The sequence below is a fragment of the Neoarius graeffei genome, chromosome 15 (genome assembly GCF_027579695.1).
Source record: "Neoarius graeffei isolate fNeoGra1 chromosome 15, fNeoGra1.pri, whole genome shotgun sequence".
Taxonomy (NCBI): Eukaryota; Metazoa; Chordata; class Actinopteri; order Siluriformes; family Ariidae; genus Neoarius; species Neoarius graeffei.
In genome coordinates, this window is record NC_083583.1 from 44,217,975 (window position 1) to 44,241,351 (window position 23,377).

The window sequence follows — 23,377 nt, forward strand, 5'->3', positions numbered from 1 at the left end:
AGTGCAACAATACCATAGCGTCTCTGAAAGAAGTTCCCTTTAGTCGTCGTACCAATGAGGAGAAAACGGCAATCAAACAGCTAGGACCTCCTAGACCGAATTTAAACATCAAGCAAATGTCTACGAAAATATTTTTGGCCGCTAGGCGGGTGGGTCTAGTTTACTAGGCTACCTTAGTTTGCCACCTTTAACTTGTTTAGTGTTGCCACCTAGTGGAGAGAAGAGATATTGTCTATATTGATATCTGAATTTACCAGGCAAAAACAAGTTTGGCCAATTGATTTGCTACCTAGGTCAATTTACTTCAGTCCTGTGGACATTTACGGTCCGCGTAGACATAACGGGGGGAAAATTGCCCCCCTGAAAAAAAATTCAGGAGCCGCCACTGCCTACGCTCAATTAGAGCCACCAGTTAACCTAACCTGCATGTCTTTGGACTGTGGGGGAAACCGGAGCACATGGAGGAAACCCACGCGGACACGGGGAGAACATGCAAACTCCACACAGAAAGGCCCTCGCTGGCCACAGGGCTCGAACCCGGACCTTCTTGCTGTGAGGCGACAGTGCTAACCACTACACCACTGTGCCGCCCTGATTCTGAAATTTATTATACTGTGTGATGTCTATATTGTCCATAATGTACGTTATATATACTTTTTTCTTATATTACATATACATAACTTACATATACATACACTTTTTCCCCTCTACTGTATCGCTAGAGAGACACCAACTGCCAGAACTAAAGTTCTTGTGTGTGTGAACATACTTGAGCAATAAATATGATTCTGATCCTGATATATTTATTATATTGTGTAATGTCTATATTGTCCATAATATACGTTATATTTTTTTCTTATATTACATATACATAACTTACATATACACACACTTCCCCTCTTCTGTATCGCTAGAGAGACACCAATTGCCAGAACTAAAGTCCTTGTGTGTGTGAACATACTTGAGCAATAAATCTGATTCTGATCCTGATATTGTGTGATGTCTATATTGTCCATAATGTACGTTATATATATATCTCATCTCATTATCTCTAGCCGCTTTATCCTTCACACACTTTTCCCCTCTTCTGTATCGCTAGAGACACCAACTGCCAGAACTAAAGTCCTTGTGTGTGTGTGTGTGTGTGTGTACATACTTGAGCAATAAATCTGATTCTGATATACATATATAATTTGATCGGAAAACATTGACTAAAACTGGAATGTTTCACGAAGGCTATTTTCTGTGTCCCAAATACCTAGCCTTTTTTTTTTTAAGTCCACCCAGAGTACTGGCCTGTTTACATAATAACCCGGTCTGTGGTTCTGTCTGGATGGCGATAATACGTGATGACGTAAACACGTTTTATTGTGTGTACGTGCGCGCTCTCGTGTGCGTCAGGATCAAATAGAGGACGACGAGCGAACGGTTGGGCAGGGAATTTTGACCGGTCTTGTTTTGTAAATTTACGCAAAGTTTTTAAACTTATACGACAGTGTTTCATTCGACACACGCTGTTAACAAGCGTGAGAAGCCAACATGCCGCTGCTGTGGGCGTTTTGTGCCATTTTATTTAGTTTTCACCAGGCCTTTGCCGGGACAGGTAAGACTGCTGTCTTTCACAGCTTATCGCTGAACAGCCATCACCGCATGCTACACACTGGCCTGTTTGTTTCCGCGAAAAACAAGCTGTTTAAATTTGTTTTAAAAAACATGGTGTTGAGTGGTTTTATTGTAGATGAGTTACTTGTAATGTATTGCATCAAATAGGACAGTTTTATAAAGCTTTTAAGGCTTGAATAAAATAAAAGGATTTTCTCGCCAGCGAAGTGGTTCGCGTGAGCTAACTAGGCAGTTTGTTAGCTAACAACTTGCTTAGCAACACATTTTAGGATATTAGTTGTTTAAGTTTATATATATATTTTTAATTATTTGCTTCGTCCCAGTGTTAATGTTCTTGATAGACTATTAATGAATATTATTCCTCTACGCAGTTATTAAAGTGACCGTCAGTTAGTCGAGCTCCTACCTGTTAGTAATGCTAGTTAAAATGTCTGGATGACTCCCCAGTTGTTTACCTGTATTAATTGAAAATTGTGATTCTTAAAGCAACACGCCATGCATAACACGAATTAAATAAACCCACAAACTCTGGGTTGCTAAACTAATTTAACTCGAGGCCTCAATTCAGGATATGGAGAGACTTCATGTTAGTTAGTTAATTATTAGTTGCATTACAATTGAAACTCACATTCCACTAAATTGAGTAAAAGATTAGATTAGGTCGTGTAAATATAGTGAAATTAGTAAGTAGTTTTGCTTTTCAAACCCTTATGACTGACTGCATTACAGCCTGATGCGTTTTATTTTGATACTGGTTAGCATTTACATATTTGGTCAGACTGGATTAGGCCAGTTTTTTTTTGTTTTTTTTTTTAATCAACACGTTTTATGGGCTTTTGGAAAGCCTTTCTCATTTCAGTTTACATATACAACTGGTTTCTTTCAAATTGTTGTCCAACCAAATTGTTCTTATTAAAATTGCATGTGCACTGTGTTGAAACAAACAAAAGCCCTGTCTTAACAGTGCAGTAATCTCACCAATCTGATGGACAATGTACCTTTCGGGCAGGCCTCAGTCTTTAAAGGGTTTAGTGTAAGCTCTTTATAACTTTCCAGCGCTGTAAATGGCCATGGTGCAGAAATCCATGCCAGACAAAAGGAGCAGAAATGTGAGGCTTGAATGCTGTAACTTGGAAGCTTAGTGTTTATTCATTCATGTATTTTAGCCTTGATCATGAATTCTATGTCCATAACCTGTTTTGCCACTCGGAACAAGAGCTAAATTGTCTGTGCCTGTTAATCCCCACCTAATCAGCCTTAGAAATGGTCATGGCAGGGGTGGCTGTGTGCTTTGCAGTTGAGGTAAACCTGTACTTAAACCCAGGCGTGCACACTCCACACTGCTATTAAATGACACCTAGTTTTGTTTTTGGCATCAGGTTGCTTTTCCAGCTGTTATTTTAGGACTGCCTTTGTGGTAGTTAAAGGTTGAGTCCGTCAGTTGTCAGAAGGCAACAGTACCAACACCATTAGCTCGAAGCCGTTATGCTGTTGCAGCTCTACACCCGACTTAAAATTAGATTTTCCCTCGAGCCTTGTCTTCAGCTTGTCGCAGCCTGGAAAATTGGGTTAACAAGAGCATTTAGGCATTTATTGAGAGCTGAATGGGTCTGGTATTCTGTCCGCATGATGGCTGTCTAGTGGCTGCCATTTTGTTCATGGGAGTGCTGCTTTTTTTTTGGCTCGGAGTTACAGAATTGTTCAACATGATTAGGAACTTTCTGCATTTCATAACTGAGCTGTTTAAGCAATAACCTAGATGTGGTCATTTTAGATGCAGTTTAGCCAGAGGTACTGTAATCGTGACACATTTTTGATGTGTTCATTTGGTATAGACTCAATTGTCCTTTTTTTTTCATCATGGAAAAAAGTAATGTGGCAACTGACTGCAGTATTGCTGTACATGATCTTGTTGAAACATCAGTTTCACTGCCTGAAATTTGTTTCTCTCTCTGTTGGGATGACTTTTTTTTGTGTGTGTGTGAAACCCAGTGTGTGATCTTGTGTATTTTGTTATTGAATCTGTTCTCCAGCCTATTACCCACTCTCAAAACTCACTCGCACAATATAACTGGGTTTAACATGCAAAATTACAGAGAAATGCACATTCCAGGTTGTCACTAGCTGGGTGTCATGAGTTGTCTTGTTGAACATCAGCTCGACTGGGTAACAAAACAAACTCTCAGATTAATCAGTTGACCATAATTCATTTATTCCTCACCTGGTTTGAGGACAATTAGCTTGTTTTTTTCCTGACTGAAAAGTTAAGTCCATTGTTCTGATTAAAACTTTTTTTTTTTTTTTTTAAACACATGATTCTCAGGGTGACTCGGCAGCTGAGGAACAGCACGTTATATTATGCAAAGTGTTTTTAGCTTGATGACCTTTGTCTACATCCCATCCCTTTAATAGTCCCCTTTTGGGGGGGGGGTGCTCATTTTAAGTTCCTGTAATCCTATAAAATTGTCAGGTTACAGTTACGTATTTGGAAATTGGCTGTCAGTGTGGGAAGGAGAGTTTTGTAGTCTTTACTACAGAGTAAATGCGTTAACTGCCACATGACAGACTTTGAACCTTTGAATGTCATGCCAGTCTGGTTGATTTTAATGCTCATATTTGCATGATATTGGCGCATTAGTGTAGCTTAATTTTCTTTCTACTGCCATTTGTTTTAAGTGGGTAATTTGGTGTGTGAGATGCGTGCGTGTGTGATATACATCATGGTTTTCCCCAAAGCGTTTTAGCGTATCGGGTCTGATACGCTTGCTCTGCCTGCCGATACGCTTAGTCGCTTTAGTTAAAATCCAATACGCTTAGATTTATACCGATATGTTAAATTTCCTACCCACAAGTAACTAGATACATACCGGTAGGAGAGCAAATAACGGATCCATTTACATATTGACTGATTTTTTTTGTGTTAAACAAGCTGTCTTTTTTTTTTTTCCCCCCCCAATGTTTGTGTTGATTCTGTCAAAGTAATATGTCCACGTAGTATGATGTAAACAAACTGTAATCTGTTGGCTATGTCAAGATCACGTGTTCAAACCGTCCAATAAAAATATCGAAAGAAAACTGCAGACATCCCGGAATTTTCCTGTTCGTTATAAGTGATCTCATTTGCTGCCAATGTTGTCCCCCATCAGATGGACAAAGCCGACTGATTTATTTGATAGACTGTTCTGTTTAGATTGTGAGCGAGGCTTCTCCTGCCTAAAGGGAATAAAGGCCCCAGTGAGGAATAAGCTAGGAGAAGACTCGCTGGACAATTTGATCCACATCAGCATGGATGACAGCGAGATGGACTATGAGAGGGTTGCCCAACGTTGGGCCAAGCAAAAGCCAAGGAGAATTTATCTGCTTTAAAGGAGTAGAGAACTTAATTCATTAGTTTGGGTTTGCAGAAAGATTATGTGCTTATAAACACTCACGAAGTGAAGTTGTCCAAATGTCTCAAATATAGCAGAATTTCAAATCATAAGCGCTTTTGGCAGTGTGATGTCACTGGGATCCATTTAACAAAAGGCGACTCCGGATTATTCTTTTGTTAAAGGGTCACAGTGACCTCACACTGTCAAATATGCTTATTATTATTTATAGATTAAAGTCTTCCAGATTTACCCGGAAATCCGGATATTTGACACAAGTCTTGAAAATCTCTGGTTTTCCGAATGGAGAAACTTTTATTTTTCGAATTTTTCGCATTCCTAGACGTGGCGTAATACTTCGCATCGTCCTCCTTCTTTTGAGGTTTTACGGCAGCCGGTATCAAAAAGTTGCATTGCTGTCATCTACAGGACTACCACCTTAGTGCACTATATCCCGCTATATATACCAGTGTCCGTTAAGAACTTGAAAAAACATTGTCTTCCCCTCCCGCTTGACCCTATTTCTAAAATACCTTTCAGAGATACTTCTTCCAAGCCAATCTCCCGCAGCTGTCTAATTAAATCTTGCCTTTGTCGCATCGTCCTTGCGTGGGCACAGTCCTTAAATAGCCCAAACATAGTTCATTGATTAGACAGGTGTTCTTTTGCTGCTTTTCCACTACAAACGCGGCTGAGTCGGGCTGAGCCGTGCCGTGCTGAGTCGAGCTGAGCGGGGCTGTTGGAGTTGCATTTCGACTACAACCGCGCTGAACCGTGCTGGCTGGAAGTGGGTGGACACATTGGGTGGAGTTAGCGAAAGTGGGTGGACGTCACGTGATGTCGTTAAGCAGCACAAACAGTGACATCAGTGATCTTTTAAGCGTTAGTCTCACAACCCGAATAGTAAACAATAAACATGGAGGACATGGAGTCGTTAGTGTTGCTGGTCTTGGTGCTGTGGCTTGTTGTCACCGACAACGCGGACAGATACTGGCAAGAGCGTATAGATGAGGCGAGGCGCATAAGGCTTCAGAAATTCTCGTAATTATTCTTCTTCCGGGTTTGCGGTGTTTACAGATCCCAGCGTGCTCGCGGGGCGTGTGTGGGCATGTGAGGACACTCCTCCTCACCAATCAGTGCACAGGGGAGTGTCTGCTCACGCCCCCAGCCTCACTCGGCACGGTTTGGCTCGCTTCAGCCCCACTCCAAAACGGTGCGAGTTTTAGGGGCTAAGCAGGGCTGAAGCGAGCTGAGTCGTGCTGGTTTTTGGTAGTCGAAACGCGAGCCGTGTTGGGCTGAAGTGAGCTGAAAAAGGGTAGTGGAAAAGGGCCACTTGTTAACGGCGTGCGTGCTGGAGCTTGTTAGGCGCGCCTTCAGGTGCACGAGCTAAAGCGTGCAGGACTGACACCGTTCTGCGCAAGTGCATCACATTTGCACTAGAAAGCATGGTCAAGCTGCCAGTGTAGCTGCAGTCTTTTTAGTTGCAAATTACAAGTATTTCCTCTTGTTAATAATTCGCCATGTCAAAACAAGCAAAACTTTCCTCCTTCTTTCGACGTGAAGAGGTAAGCAATTTATTATATATTTTTTTCCATCAAAGTTGCATTTTGTGGCTTTGAAGCTAAGTTTAGTATGCCATTTCTAGAACATATCAAGAAAACGTGGAAGAAACAGCAATAATGGAAGAGCCGGTTTCTAAGCTACCTAAAACTAGCAATGGTAACTTATTTTTTGTTACATAATTAGAGCCTCTGATTTTCCGTTTCAAAAAACAGCAAATTCTGTTTTGGAGGATAGTGAATTCCGTTTCAATTCCGTTTCAGATAATTTGATATTTAATTTAGAAAAAAACTAATAAAATTTAAAAACTGTGACATTTAGCCCATTTTGTTACAATAAAATTATATTTTATTTGATGTTTATATCTTTGATTTTGCTACAATTAATAACTCGTATGCTTTCGCAAATGCTTTTTTTGGGCACTGAAAACTAGGTTTAAGATTATTTCAAGTACATTTTAACATATAAAGTTATTGTTTCAGGTATCTGGTGGTGGGGAGGCTTCTGCGTAGCTTTATTGTAACTGTTTGAATGTTGCTTGCACCAGCCTCTTGTGCTCGAAATGTAGTTTATATTTAAAGAAGCCTCCCCAAACTTGACAGCCAGAGACCTCTGCCCTCTCCCCAAAGAACCAGCGGGGGCAGGGCCCGCTAGCCCCGCGCCTTGGGACGTAATTCGCCCCGAGGCGAGCCGTGGTGCTGCGCTTAGGTTTTGCTTCTATCCAGGGCTCCAGCCCGAATTTGGATGCCCGTAGCTCGGGCAGGGGAGGTCCCAGCCGCCCCAAACTTGACAGCCAGAGACCTCTGCCCTCTCCCCAAAGAACCAGTCCTGCCAGGGCCCGCTAGCCTCGGGATGAAGAGCCACGGTGCTCGGCTTTAGTTTCGTTTTCCCATCGGCAGCTCCAGCCCCACTTTGGACGCCCATAGCTCGGGCAGGGGAGATCCCAGCCTCCCCAAGCTTAGAATGTGTAGATTCCATTTCTGACAATAAATTCCGTTTCAGATGCATAATTTTGCGATTTGCGTCCGTTTTCCGTGATCGCGGATTTTCAGTCCCTCTACATAATGTACTCAGGCTGCCAGTTAGTGTGTGACACACACACACACACCCTGAAAAATCCTAGCTATGCCCCTGATTTACATGAGAAATTTGGTATTCATTGGAGTGTTTAAATTTACAGACAATACGAACTACTGTAAACAATTGGCTTCAGCTCGCATAAATATGAATTGGAAATTTTTAGTTCACTTTAGCTTATGCAAACGCACAACTCTACTAAAAGATTGAGCCTCGTTTATCAATGTCTCCAACGTTGAAACTTGAAAGCTTTAGAAACTCTAACAGACCTTTTACTTTTTAACAGTACTGTTTTGGGATTTTGCTGAGTCTACCTTCAACTGTCTTTTCCCCCAAAGTAAATTTAACTGTGTAGCCAGGAAAATCACCGCGTTTTCTAAATGCACTCCTGAAAATTACTCATTAACTAGGGGAATTAAATTTTATATTTTGACATGTTAATCATTAATGTACATGAAAGAAAAAGGCTTAAGTTATAACTTCTTTTAGTGAAAAGAAGTACTAAAATGCACTAGAATGCAGAGTTTTGCGTGTTATGTTAAAATTTTTTTGGGGTGGGGATGTTGTTGTCCCCCCCCCCCCCCCCCCCCCATCTTAGTTTGACTTTCAAAAGTTCAGGATTTTTTTTTCTTTGCTCCACTTTCATCTCTAATTATTTGAAATTATGCTATATTTGACACTTATAAACACATTCATGAAGAGACTGTTAATAAGTACATAATCTTTCTGCAAACTTAATTCATACATTTAAGTTTTCTTTTCCTTTAAATGTTTTAATCTTAATCTAGTCCATTTAATAAAGTGCCAATTTAAACTTTATAATATGCAGTTGCCTTACTTTTCTTTTCAGTGCATCTTGGTTATACATATATTATGGTAATTGCATCAGAAACATTCTAAATCATTAGTTATAGTAATACAGCAACTTATTTTAAGGTGGCAGTTCTGAGGTTCAGATCCCTTTGTGATCAACAGGAGGTCATGAAGATCGATTCTCTTCATTGGATTGCATAAGATGGAGCAAAGCACTGTTCGTATTTTCATGCATGTTTTTGTTACAATACTACTTGATCATAGATAATTAAGGGATCCCCGTAGATTTTCAATCTATCATAAACCTAGAGCTGGGCGATATGGTCTTAAGAAAAAAATATATTTTTTTCACAAAAAATCCTATTTGATTTTAATCTCACACACACACACACACACACACACACACACACACACACACACACACTAAAAATCAAACTACAGATGGCAAAGAAATGGTTAAAAACAAGTTTTACCTTTTTTGTTTTCACTTAAAGTTCTCCTTTGGGGTTAAAGTGCAACCAGAAACCAAAAAGAAGCCAAAAAACAAGCTTGTAGATGAGAACATCGCGATAGCGTCTGTGATTGCCTTCCACACAGTTTGAAAATGTGTCCGGGATGGTTGCTTGCTTTACTTTGGATGGTGTGCTAGTGCTGCGGCTGTTTTCATTCCGCTGGGAGCAGCACTTCTCCTACTCTGCTGCATACTTCTGTTTAAGGTGTTGGAATAAATTAATCGTGCTGCTTCCTTTGGAAGCAACCGTTATCAAACACACTGTACAGCAAGGACTTGTTTGGTCTGCGTCCGATGCCGCAAAACCGAACCAATTCCAGATCACGGAGAAAGTTGCTCCTTTCTTGGGCACAACTTGCGGCTTTCCCCAATCGCTGCCATGTTTGTGTGTCTATGGCAAGCGCGCGGGAGGAGGGCTATAGTGTCGGTGCCCGATCTGTCCCTGCTGCCTGATCTGTTCTGCACATGCACAGAGGGGAGCGTTGGTGGCGGAAGTTAAAACTGAGAGAAAACCGATTTTCCTAAAAACACATCGTCCTTAACTGTAAAATCGAATTAATCGATAAAATCAATTTATCGCCCAGTTCTACATATACCTAAGTAATCTATAACAAAACAGTTTGACTTGCATGTTGAACTTTTACGGTGAAATTTCAAATGTGTATACATTTTAATACTATTTTTAGGTTAGAAATCATTGAAACACTGGTAAAATCCATCCTATAATCATGTATCTAAAATCTGAGAGATCCTGAAAATGCACCTGAGAGCATCTATTTTCAAAAGATTTTCCAGGGGGACATGCCCCTGCACCCCCCAGTTTCACTTCGTGCCGTTGGCACTCAATTGTCTGTGTATTATCATGCCAGAATTTAGGGCTTTCGTTTTTTCTGGGGGAGACATATACAAGTACGATAATTATCAACATTTCAGAATATTGTAATATTTTCTGCCTTCTATTCAAAGCATGGTAGGCCACATCCTGGCCAGCATTTGTGATCTCAAGCTATATTTCAGGGATTGTACATATTAGGAGCGTTGCGTGTGCCCTTTATTTGACGGATATCTTATAAACAGCTGTTCTGATCTTAATTCATAATAAATCGATTTCCAGTCAGAATATCTACAGACGAATGCAGGAAATTTTTGATGCTCATGAGTTAGGCGATGGCTAATAAATATTTTACTTTAACATGTGATGAGAAATTGAACCTTTGCAACATGACTTGAGGTTAGTAAGTTTGTTCAGTCAGCTCTGACCTTGTGTTAATAATACTGTAAAGATGACCTTTAGTAATGGTCAAACAAATGCAGCCTGTTCCAGTTTAAAGGCCAAATGTTATCCAGTCATGCACCAGCTGCTTCTGAGTTTACCAGTTGGAGCAGTTGAATAAATTCTTGATAGTATTCTACCAATACTGTAGTCATACAGCTGAGCTTTTTATATTTCATCTGTGAAATATAATGGAGAGCATAAGGAGACTGACTCCACACTTGTTTTGAGAAAATATACAGTTGTACTCTGCTTAAAGAAAAAAAAAAAATCACATTTTATGGTCTGTGTTCTCAGCATTGGTGTTGAAATGTATTTATTAATTGGACATGCATGTGCTCCAAGGTTGTCTGCTCTTCATATTGGTCTGAGGAGTTCCACTGAAATCTCCATAGGGGGTTAAGGTTACCTAAACTTTAGTGGTATGTGTGGGTTTTTTGTTTTTGTTTGCTTGTGTTTTTTTTTTTTTCCCAGAAAAAAAATTCAAGATTCATCGGAAGAGCACTTGAGCTTCTGTAAAACTGAAACAATATTGCTAAGGCATGACTGTTCTTTAGAAGTTAAGTATGTCAGGAGTCACCAGGTTTTTTTTTTTTTTTTTTACTCCGAGCTTTTCTGTTTAACTTGTTCGTAGTCCCTCCACCACAATGTTTTCTTTCAAGGTTTACTGCATGTCCTGACTGTTCTCATTGTTTTTCAAAATATACTTTTTTCCATGATGGAGTTGGGTATCATGTAGTATCTACATTTATGCAAGCCAGCATTTGTTCTTGCATACTAATGACCAAACAAGCATGGTTATTCTTATCTTTGCTCTAACAATCTTTTTTTCTTTTTTTCCTTAACTTTAAACCATCAACATTACCATCACTTGTTCATTCCAATAAACTGCTTGCTCTGAATCCAAAATCAATCCTTGCCACGTCATCCTTTATGGACAGCGGGCTTTATAAAGTCACCCATGTCTCAGACAAAGCTGGTAGGTGACAGTGCTGTTATGCACTGTGAGGTGATGGGGAACCCCATCCCAGAGTTGCAGTGGTGGTTTATAGAGGGTGATGAGCTCAATGAGACAGCCTCTCAGCTATTTGAAGGAGCACAGTATGATCGTGTGCACATCAACACCACCTACATCCAGCACAGCGCCAGCACCCTGCTTCTCTACAATCTCACATCCAGCGACACTGGGGTTTACGAGTGCCGTGCTTCCAATGACCCCGACCGCAACTCCCTGAGGACGCTGCCCAAAGTCAAGTGGATCCGCTCACAGGCCAATGTTATTGTGTTTGAAAGTGAGTGGGGAGGTGTAGAGGAGCAGCCTACAATTAGAGGATGTGAACCCCTTAGATTTCAGTTCTTACCCCTCTATTGCTCCTCCTGTGTCTTCCCTTCCACCACAGACCAGCCCACCAATATTACTGTACCTGAGTTAGCAAACCAATGCTCTTTTAGAACTACAGTTGCTCCAGGAAGTGTCCTGAGATTTCCATTTTGTGTATGCTTAGTGCTGGTTATGTGGATGGTGTTCAGGGCTCCCTAGGTTTTTTTTTTTTTTTTTAAATAATAGTGTTAAATTTATTTCTTATGAGATCAAAATATGCCACTGCAAAATAAGTGGCCTGTAAATTGATTCACTTTATTTTTGGTCCCATGTTGCATTGTTTTGCTTTATTCAGCATTACTTGTTAATCCTTTAAGTATTACCTGAATTCCAGTCCACTTCTTGGTTGTTTGAAGTCCCTCTCCTATCACTGGTATGTTAGCACTACATTTTGTTTTCCCGCTAACCCATAGTCCTAATATAACTTGCCTTCTTGACTTAGTCCTGCCCCTGTGCACTTTTTACCTAACCTTTGCCTGATTTTTGTGATATTTTAAAATGTGAAATTATTATACTGGTAGTTATGCGTAGTAAACATTTCTGTAATTAAATAACTTTGAGCTAAATTTCAAGGCAGTTTGTCAGATGTTAAATTGGGCATGTCTTGTGGGTTAGACCATGGATGTTTCTATGCTTATTTGTTAATATAAACCACTGATTAGTCTGATTTATGCAGTTCCCTACTAGCAAGTTCAGGAAATTCCATTTAAGTGTCCCATTAATGTGCATAACCTTTATTTATTTATTTTTTTTTAATTTGTACCTCTGCAGAGCCTGTGATTGAGGTTAATCCCAAAGAGGTTACCAACCAAACCTCTGCCACACTCCGCTGCAATTTAACCAGCCCAGCATCTCCAGTCACAGGCCACCACTGGGAAAAAAATGACGAGGTCATTTCGACAACACAAAAGAAGGGCGCAGAGCTCTACACGGAGTACACGTACGTTCTCATCACACAGACACTGCTCAAAGATTTCTCATGTTACTTGTATGGAATATTTTAATAGTAATAAACCCTGAAATGGGGGAGAGGTTCTAGATCAGGGGTGTCAAACCTGATCCATAAAGGGCCGTGTGGCTGCAGGTTTTCATTCCAGCCATGCAGCAGCACCCTGATTTGGCTTATTCAATCAACTGACACACCCACCCTTTAATCAAGGGTGGGTGTGGCTGCAAGTATTTGACTGTGTGAAGACAGTTCAGTTGATTGAATGAGCCAAGTCAGGTGTGCTGCTGCATGGCTGGAATGAAAACCTGCAGCCACAAGGCCCTTTATGGATCAGGTTTGACACCCCTGTTCTAGATGAACACTGACCAAAGAGCAAAAAAGTTTCAAGCAGTTCTATGCATTAGGTTGTAAACATGTAGCCCAGTTGATTCCCAGTGAGGTAGGGATGGTGCTGTTGTGCAGCTTTGCACGTAACCCAGAGCTGGTAGAGTTAAACCACCACCAATGAATGTAATTCCTTCATTGGATCACAGTAGACTGAATGTTGTAACTACAACCCCTGGCAAAAAAAAAAAAAAAAAGAATCGTTACTCTTGGAGGATATTCAGTCAGTTTTTGTTCTTTTTACTTTGTAGTGAAAAAAATTGCATATGACTCAACTATTTTTGTTTAATAGCTGAACATTCTGGCTTTGTAAAACATACCTCAAACATATTAAATTGAATTGTAACTTTTTTTTTCCTCCTTCCCTGATCAAGTGGGGGTAACACAATACTTTGTTGCACTTCCTTGGGCTTTTGACAGCTTGAATTTTTTGAGGCATGGACTTCACTGATGGAAAACCAGTATTCAATCCGTTTCCAATTTTCAGATCAGCTTTGCAGGATGGTGTGTCGTGTTCCCCCACCCCAATTTCCACCATAAATTTTCAGCTGGATTGATCTCGGGACTGTTTGCTGGCCATGTCATGGAGTTGATCTGCCTTTCCTGAAGAAAAGTTTTAACACTCTGTGGCAGGCAAACCTACTTTCTATGGATGGAATGAGAAGTGCCCAAAATTTCAGTGTACACCTGTGCATTTACTATAGAGGTAATGGTTGCCATCTCCCATGGTCCTTTACCGGACATGCAACCCCGTATTATCAGCGATTTTGTGGAAATTTGCTTGTTTTCTCCAGTCAGTCATCTTTGTTTCATTAGAACAGCACCAGACAAAAGTTCCAGCATCACCTTGGCCAGTGCAGATTCGTGATTCATTATGGAGCATCACTTTCATCCAGTCATCCACAGTCCATGACTGCTGCCCACTGTAACCTTATTTTCTTCTGTTTAGATGTTGGTGATGGTTTTTGTTTGGCCTCTCTGGATGTAAATCTCACTTCCTTCAGCTGATTTCTTAGTTTTGTCACACAAACTGATATTTGGATTCTGCCTTTTGTTTTTGCCTCAGGTATTCTGTTTGTGCCTCGCTTGACCCTTACCTGTTTCCTCATTCTGCTTTCGGGTTACGTTTTGGCTCAGTTTACCTGCCTGTTTGTAAATAAACACACTTTCTGCAATTGCATCCATCCATCTGTGTCCTTTACGTGATGCATAGAAGAGTGACTTATTTCCTCAACATAGTTGGTCTTGTTTGATGTAAGAGGGATGTTTGGGGTGCAAGTGGGTCCATTTTGGTATTACAAACTTTTGGGTATAACAAACTATTTGGATGTCCCCCAAGGAGTTCATTGTAGCAGAGTTGCAGTGTACTTTCTTGAAGGAATTTTATAATCCTTTGTTTCAACTGCCAGCTCTCATTTGGGGTCATGCTTCCTTTCAATTGGCCAGGTGCAACAGCTTGTTAAGGGCTGCAAGCGTTCTTTTAAATGCAGGCTAATTTGCATATTTAGACTTGTATTTGTTTAAGAAATGCAAACTTTTTTTGGGGGGGGTTATTGAGTGGTTCCATAATTTCTCTACTTGAAGTATGCCATTAATTACAACTTTGAGCCATGTTTTATGAAGCTGGAATGTTCAGATGTTAAACAGATAGTTTTCACATCTGAGAGTGGGGTGTGGTGGGTGGTTTAGGCTTGCTAAAAGTAAAAAAAAAAAAAAAGCTGACTTGAACATTCCGAGAGTAGTTATTTAAAAAAAAAAATACACGTATAATAAGATGTATATTAAATACACGTGTATATAAAATGAAAGTGTGAGATTTATTTAGGGGGGGTTGTATGAGGATGTGATGGCAGCTTGACAAATGGAAGCCTGTGGATTTGCTTCTCAGGTGTCTGAGTGAAAATCATTGACTAATTATTGGTTTTAGATTTGAGCTCCAGGACTGGACTTGGGGGGCCCTCTGGGTATATGAAATACTTAGGAAGCTCCTGGAACTGAAAACTTTTTTTTTTTTTCTCTCCCCCCCCCCCCTTCCACTTCATCCATTGGCAGTATCGAAAAGGTTGACGCCAACTCTGGAAAATATGCTTGCGTCTTTGAGTCGGAGACACCTGTTAAAAAGGTCATCGAAGTAAAAGGTGAGAATTTTTGACCTTGTTAGACAAGAAAGCTTCACAGAGCAGCACATTTTAATGTAACTTGGACATTTATGGAACATTGGTGTTCATATGGTTTCTTACAAACTTGCAGTTTGTAGAATATTTAGATTTGGAGATTGTAACCAATACTTTAATGCAATGTTTCTTTCCACAGTTCCTCCTCATATTCATGTCCCCAAGCGCTCTGAGAACGGGAATGAGAATGATAAAGCGGTGCTGGTGTGCGAGTGCCAGAGCTACCCCCTGGTCACTGAGTGGTTCTGGAATAAGGTCACGGAGTTGGATGAGGTATACATATTGAGATTTTTGTCGAGTCTGCGAGATGTATCCTTTTGCATTTCAAGTTCTTGGAGTCATTGTTTTCTAAAAGCCTTATATTGCCCTCAGCAGTAGTGTTGGAGGGGACACTTCATTTCAGTATTACTTACACGCACACCTAATGCTGCTGGGTTTTGTATGCAAAACTAAGAAGCAAGTGCAACAGTCAAAGTCTGTGGAAGAACTGTGGCTGGTTCAGCACAATGCTGAAAACTTGCCAGCTAATTTCCTTAACGCATTGTTTTACTGAAAAAGCTAGTCTTAAATCTAACCGAAAAATGGTGTGCTTAAGTCTTATGCATGGGTGTGTGCGTGCACGTATGCACTGATGCTGACGATTGTTCAGATAGTTTTGATGACTTGCACCTAATTTTACTTGGATAATTAACCTTGTGAAACTCCATGGTACTGTTGATTGAAAGCATTAGTACTTTTGGGAATACAACAGTGATTCCAGGCTGTGGTCAGTGCCTTTGTCTACAGTCTGTTTCAAAGTGCTTTTATTGTGGTTATGATTCTGCTGTAGCAGCCCTCAAAGTGTTGGAGCTACTTTTTAATTTCAAAAATAAATCACTAGATTTGGGTGTACTAGGGGCGGCACGGTGGTGTAGTGGTTAGTGCTGTCACCTCACAGCAAGAAGGTCCAGGTTCGAGCCCCGTGGCCGGCGAGGGCCTTTCTGTGTGGAGTTTGCATGTTCTCCCCGTGTCCGCGTGGGTTTCCTCCAGGTGCTCCGGTTTCCCCCACAGTCCAAAGACATGCAGGTTAGGCTAACTGGTGACTTTAAATTGACCGTAGGTGAGAGTGTGAATGGTTGTCTGTGTCAGCCCTGTGATGACCTGGCGACTTGTCCAGGGTGTACCCCGCCTTTCGCCCGTAGTCAGCTGGGATAGGCTCCAGCTTGCCTGCGACCCTGTAGAACAGGATAAAGCGGCTAGAGATGATGAGATGGGTGTACTGGGTGGCACAGTGGTGTAGTGGTTAGCACTTGCCCCACAGCGAGAAGGTTCTGGGTTCAAGCCCAGTGGCCGACAGGGGCCTTTCTGTTTGGAGGTTGCATGTTCTCATGTCTGTGTGGGTTTCCTCTGGGTGCTCCAGCTTCCCCCACAGTTCAAAGATGTGGTTGGGTTAACATGGGGTGGCCTTGGGCTAAAGTGCCCTTGAATAAGGCACCTAACCCCTAACTGCTCCCTGGGTGCTGTAGCATAGCTGCTCACTGTTCATGTGTTTTCCCTGCTTCAGATGGGTTAAATGCAGAGGACCAATTTTACTGTGTGCTTAAGTCTGCTTGAGTGTACGTGTGGCAAAGGCTTCTTGCCGGCTTCTTTTTTGTTTCTGCTTTTGAAAGTTCAGTTGTACTGCATTTTTGGTTTCATTTTAGCTGTTTATCATTCATGACACAGTGAATTTGCAACGCAAATGCTCAGTACTATGCCTTTTTAATGTAAACTAATATTTTTCTGATCTTTAAGACCATTCAAATCCACACCAATGGTACTGGGAGGTATTCAATCAAGAGCACACCAAACAATTCAACGCTGATCATCGATAACCTGAATAACGAAGATGCTGCTGACTATGAGTGCATCGGGATGAATGAGCTTGGCGAGAAGTCCGGCAAAATCCAACTACGTGTGCGTAGCCGCTTGGCTGCTCTCTGGCCCTTTCTGGGCATTGTGGCTGAGGTCATTATCCTTGTTACCATTATCTTTGTCTATGAGAAGCGGAGAAAGCCTGACGAGATTAATGACGGTATGCATCATTCACCTGGTTTAACTCATTTTGCTTGCAGCCCACTGAATGTACGATAAATGTATGCATCATCAGTGAGGGTTTTCTTTTTTTTTTTTTACCCCCCCCCCCCCCCCCCCCAAAAAAAAAAAAACATACTTTTTAAGGATGCCTGGCCTTGTTTCATTCCCCCCTTCTTGTACATACGTGTGTAATTTTATTTTTATCTCTTGGAGAAGTATTTGCAGTGATTTTAGTTGGGTCTGTGTTTTTATTTACGTTGTTTATTTCTCTGTTCGCTGCTGCTTTTACATTGTGGTAAGTGTTCAAAACTGCATGTCAGGCTGAAGTGGTTTTACTGAGGCTAGGGACATGGAGCAGTGTTTTGAAGTCCAGATGCACTTCTTGCTTAGAGTAGCTGCTGCTATGATGAATAGCGATCAGCTCTTTCATTGGTTACTGGGAAAAGGGGGTTTTAAAAAAAAGTTATGAACTTGTCAAACAATTATATTTCTCATGAGTTGATTTTCAGTTACATCCAATGAAAGTGCTGAAAACATCTGACCTGAACCCAGGCTAGATTTATTTTTCTCTATCTAGGTATTCGGTCAAGTAATGTAATAGTTCAGGCCTCAGGAGAGGTTTAGCAGCATTGTTGTGCATGCTTTCTGCATCAAACTCTCATTGCATGGATTATGCTGGTGAATTGCAGTATTTCTCACTGCTCAGAGACCCATGTAGAACAGCGTGAAAATAAAATAAGGGAGGGTGACATTTTCAATCAAATGGACCGTGGTCTTGGATTTTGTGGTTGCATGGAAAATTTACACTGGGTGGAATATTTCATATGTTTAGTCATTATGATGCATGATTAACTGCATTGTGCATGGAATATTAATACTCCAAGTTATGCTACATGCATATGGGTGTAATTATCCTTTATCAATATGCAGGCTAATAAAATGGGTTTCTTGCCACAGCTCAGTGAAGATAGTGGACATGGAGTATGTTAAACTGTGTGCCGAGTGCTGATTTGCTTCCATATAACATGAGTGCAGTCATCTGGAAACTTTTTATATTTGGAAATGTAAATCCTGATCAATTACTCGTGAATCTCAAAGTATTGGAATATAGTAAATTCTTTTTTTGTATTTTTTTTTCAAAAAGGTAAACTTTCATATTCTGTGTTCATTACACAAAGTGAAATATTTCAAGGGTTGTTTTTATGATTGACATACAGTGCCTTGTTAAAGTATTCATACCCCTTGAACTTTTTCACATTTTCCACTTTACAACCACGAACCTAATTTTTTTTTTTAATTGAGATTTTGTGATAGACCAACACAGAGTAGCACATAATTGTGAAGTGGAACGAAAATGATAAATGGTCTTCAAAATTTTAAACAAATTAAAAATCTGAAAAATGTGGTGTGCATTAGTATTCAGCCCGCTGTAGTCTGATACCTCTAAATACAATCCAGTGCAATCATTTGCCTTCAGAAGTCATTTAATTAGTTAATGGAGTCCTACTGTGTGTAATTTGCGCTCAGCATAAATACACTTGTTCTGGAAAGGCCTCAGTGGTTTGTTAGAGAACACTGAAGAACAAACAGCATCATGAAGACCAAAGAACTCACCAGACAGGTCAGGGATAAAGTTCTGGAGAAGTGTAAAGCAGGGTTAGGTTATAAAAAAATACCCCAAGCTCTGAACATCTCAAGAAGCACTGCTCAATCCATCATTCAAAAATGGAAAAAGTATGGCACAACTGCAAACCTACCAAGACATGGCCGTCCACCTAAACTGACAGAGCGAGCAAGGAGAGCACTGGTCAGAGAAGCAGCTAAGAGGCCCATGATCACTCTGGAGGAGCTGCAGAAATCCACAGCTCAGGTGGGAGAATCTGTGCACAGGACAACTATAAGTCGTACACTCCACAAATCTGGCCTTTTTGGAAGAGTGGCAAGAAGAAAGCCATTGTTGAAAGACAGGCATAAGAAGTCTCGTTTGCCAGAAGCCAAGTGGGGGACACAGCAAACATGTGGAAGAAGGTGCTTTGGTCAGATGAGACCAAAGTTGAACTTTTTGGCCTAAATGCAAAGCGCTATGTGTGGCGGAAAACTAACACTGCTCATCACCCTGCACACACCATCCCCACTGTGAAACATGGTGGTGGCAGCATCATGCTATGGGGATGCTTTTTTTTTTCAGCAGGGACAGGGAAGCTGGTCAGAGTTGATGGGAAGATGGATGGAGCTAAATACGGGGCAATCCTGGAAGAAAACCTGTTGGAGGCTGCAAAAGACTTGAGACTGGGAAGGAGATTCACCTTCCAGCAAGACGATGACCCTAAACATACAGCCAGAGCTACAATGGAATGGTTTAGATCAAAGAATATTCATGTGTTGGAATGGCCCAGTCAAAGTCCAGATCTAAATCCCATTGAGCATCTGTGGCAAGACTTGAAAATTGCTGTTCACAGATGCTCTCCATCCAATCTGGCTGAGCTTGAACTATTTTGCAAAGAAGAATGGGCAAAAATTTCAGTGTCTAGATGTGCAAAGCTGGTAGAGACATACCACAAAAGACTTGCAGCTGTAATTGCAGCAAAAGGTGGCTCTGCAAAGTATTGATGCAGGGGGGCTGAATACTAATGCACACCACATTTTTCAGATTTTTATTTGTTTAAAATTTTGAAGACCATTTATCATTTTCGTTTCACTTCACAATTATGTGCTACTCTGTGTTGGTCTATCACATAAAATCTCAATAAAAAACTTAAGTTCGTGGTTGTAAGGTGGAAAAATGGGGAAAAGTTCAAGGGGTATGAATACTTTTTCAAGGCACTGTAGCTCATGAAAATCAGAAATCCAGAATCTCAAAGTATTAGAATATTTCATTTTGAGTTTTACTCAAACTTTTTATGAATACTGTACATCTGTCAGTTCAGTACACACACCCACGATCATGGAAGACTGATGACTTGAGTTGTCCAGAAGACAATCGTCAACACCCTCTACAAGGAGGATAAGCCACAAAAGGTCATTGCTGAAAAGGCTGGCTGGAAAAAGTGCACAAGCAACAGGGATGACCGCAGCCTTAAGAGGATTGTCAAGTTGATTCAGGAACTTGGGAGGTCTTCACAAGGAGTGGACTGAGACTGGTGTCAGTGCATCAAGAGCCACCAAGCACAGACGTCTTCAGGAAAGGGGCTACAACTGTCGTATTCCTAATATCAGACCCCTCCTGAACCAGAGACCACGTCAGAATCATCTTACCTGGGCTAAGGAGAGAAAGAACTGGACTGTTGCTCAGTGGACCAACACCAGCAGGTGACACAGCACCCCAAATTATCACAGACTGTGGAAACTTCATACTGGATTCAAACATCTTGGATTCTGTGCCTCTCCATTCTTCCTCCAAACTCTAGGACCTTGATTTCTAAATGAAATGCAAAATTTACTTTCACCTGAAAAGAGGACTTTATACCACTGAGCAGCAGTCCAGTTATTTCTCTCCTTCGCCCAGGTAAGATGCTTCTGATGTCTCTGGTTCAGGAGTGGCTTGATATTGGGAATGCAGCCCCCCCCCGACAGTCCTCTTCAACCTGTGCTCATCCCTGTTGCTTGTGCATCTTTTCCAGCTAACCTTTTCAGCAGTGACCTTCTGTGGCTTACCTTCCTTGTGGAGGGTGTCTGTAATCATCTTCTGGACAACTGTCAAGTTAGCAGTCTTCCCCATGATTGTGGTTGTGTGTACTGAACTAGATTGAGACGCTATTTATACTGCTGTACTCGAAATGAAATTCTAACATGAGGTACTGGATTTCTGATTTTTCATGAGCTGTAAACTATAATCAGCATTAAAACAATCCCTGAAATCATTCACTTTACATGTAATGAATATAGAATATGAAAGTGTACCTTTATTTTTTTAATTAAATTACAAAATTAAACACTTTTTTTTTTTTTTTTTTGCCCCCACTATATTCCAATATTCTGAGATGCACAAGTATTTCCACTTGCTTGCCAAAGTCTAACAAGGCTGTTTTCCTCCCCCCCCCGCTTTCCTGCTGACACTAGATGATGACTCAGGATCAGCCCCACTGTAAGTCTTTCATTATTTTTCCCCTTCTAACAATATTTTGCACAATGGCCTTTTAAGTGAATTAAAGAGGAAACTAAGGAAACACACTGCTGTTTTTCAGGAAGAGCAACTCTGCTACAAACCATAAGGACAAGAATGTGCGACAAAGAAACTCCAACTGAGAGATGAGGCAAGTTGATATAAAACAAAATGGCACGCACTGTTCCCGAAAGGTCTTTTTGGGATCAAACGACAATACTTCAAAGCATATCACGTACACTGACCTGCTTTCTTTTCGCTCCATTTGTAGGTTTTCTGATGACTACTAATCAAGAGAAGAAAAGCATGAAGTTGCTGTGTGGCTCATGAAGATTGTGTGCTCTGCATTTTGAGTAATCACTTTCTGCTTGAGTGTAAATGTCTTGAATATTGATTTGCTTTTGTTTTCATTCTCTCCCAGTATTCCTCTCTGTATTGTGCTGCCAGCGAGCGTGTTCTTAAAAACCAGGTTTCAGGGTAGGGAGCAGGGAAATGCATGATTGTATGCTTGCTGTAGAAGAGTATTGTAGTGAAATCATTTTCTTGTGGGAATGAACTGATGGTTTTTCTTGTTGGCTTCCTCTACTGTGCCACACAACTTTTAGCTTGGATACCAAACTTAGCAATGTGATCAGCTACATCCTGCCTCTGAAATCAGCCTGGGGTGGGTGGAGTGTGGGTTTTTTTTTTTTTTTTTTTTGCTGCGCCATTTTCTTCAGCTAATTTGAACCATGTATGGTAACGTTTTGATACCCAAGCTATTATAATTCTGCATCTATTCTAAAAGCCTATATATAGTCTCCTCCATTTGGCAGCATGGGATTTACAGATGAGTGTCTTGAGCTGTTCTTGATGTCTATTACTACTACAAACCAGTTGTTTAAAAGGTTCTTCTATTTAGTTCACTTTTAGGCAGTTTTTTTTTTCCCTGTAAGCCTTAATGTTTCATTGTATATGCTTAATTTTTAGTCAGATATTAATTATTGCAGCACATAACCAGCCACGTTATTGCAGTATATCAAATTGCACTGTTGGTCAACTACAGAATGCCACTTGTGTTTAATTCTTGTCCAAGACTCATTTCCCCCCCCCACCCCATTTTTTTTTTTTTATATATATAAAGTGATGCTATTTAAGTGCAATGTTTGATTTTTGTAATAACAGTAAACATGCATTGAAAAGGACCAAGTATGAATAGTTTGTGCCATTTACTACTTGGATAATACAGAATCCTGTACTAATCCAGAATAAACCTAATTTTAAGACCAATTCAGAAGCCATTCTATACACAATTGAATTTGTGCCATTTCTTTAAAAGGCATGTTTAATGTGAAGAACTTTTGAGCTGGTGTAAATTTATTTTTCCTTGGACATAAATTTTAAACTGTCCGCTTTACTGACTTGCACATTCTGAATAAAGTTTTGGTTTGATTTTAACATCAGGCTGGGCTGTTTAAACTGATCAGGTGCTAAACTTGTGAAATATTTGGTGATGTACATTACCAGTCAAAGGTTTGAACACCTACTCATTTTATTTTTTTGGACCATTTTCTACATTGTAGAACAATATTGACAGCTTTCCAAATTGGCATTCTCATCTAGTTTCATGAGGTAGTCACCTGGAATGCTCTTCAATTAACAGGTGTGCCTTATTAAAAGCTAATTAGTGGAATTTTCTTGCTGCCTTAATGTATTTGAGACCATCAGTTGTGTTGAATCAGGGTAATGTTGCTATACAGTAATTAGCCCTATTTGACAATTATAGTAATCCATATGTTGAGCTGCTCAACTAATGCCCAGGTCAGATGGAAGGCTGCAACTAGTTTTCAACTACTCGTGTCTACCTGCGATGATTAAAATTGCAGGTAGACGCACGATGATGCAGATAATGGTAGTGTTGCAGAGGATCTTTCGTAGAAGCAGGTTGATACAAGTGGATCACGATCTGTTCGCATTTCAGTTGCGTTCCAGTTAGAATCAGTGGAAATAGCAGGTTGACGCATGTAGAGGCAGGTGGTCATGCAACGCTTGAGCAACCAATCGCAGGTTGAAGCAAATAGTGGCAGCTGGCGCAGGGGAAGATAAGTCTTTAGAGATGGCTGTGATG

The 23,377-nt window shown here is 40.6% G+C and overlaps 1 protein-coding gene across 1 annotated transcript; it reads left to right on the top strand.

The window, feature by feature from the left end:
- The first annotated feature begins 1,389 nt into the window (after nucleotides 1-1,389).
- Nucleotides 1,390-22,707, top strand: bsg (basigin). Its single transcript, XM_060941400.1, has 9 exons — nucleotides 1,390-1,603; nucleotides 11,167-11,517; nucleotides 12,378-12,546; nucleotides 14,992-15,077; nucleotides 15,253-15,386; nucleotides 16,887-17,166; nucleotides 21,228-21,252; nucleotides 21,353-21,421; nucleotides 21,542-22,707. Exons 1-8 carry the CDS (start codon nucleotides 1,540-1,542, stop codon nucleotides 21,411-21,413), a joined length of 1,170 nt encoding a protein of 389 aa, XP_060797383.1. The 5' UTR covers nucleotides 1,390-1,539; the 3' UTR covers nucleotides 21,414-21,421; nucleotides 21,542-22,707.
- The last annotated feature ends 670 nt before the right edge of the window (nucleotides 22,708-23,377 follow it).

Coding starts and splice junctions, on each gene's coding strand:
- bsg (XM_060941400.1), top strand. CDS start 1,540: ATGCCGCTGCTGTGGGCGTTTTGTGCCATTTTATTTAGTTTTCACCAG. Junction 11,518..12,377: donor CAATGTTATTGTGTTTGAAA/GTGAGTGGGGAG, acceptor GTACCTCTGCAG/AGCCTGTGATTGAGGTTAAT. Junction 17,167..21,227: donor GCCTGACGAGATTAATGACG/GTATGCATCATT, acceptor TGCTGACACTAG/ATGATGACTCAGGATCAGCC.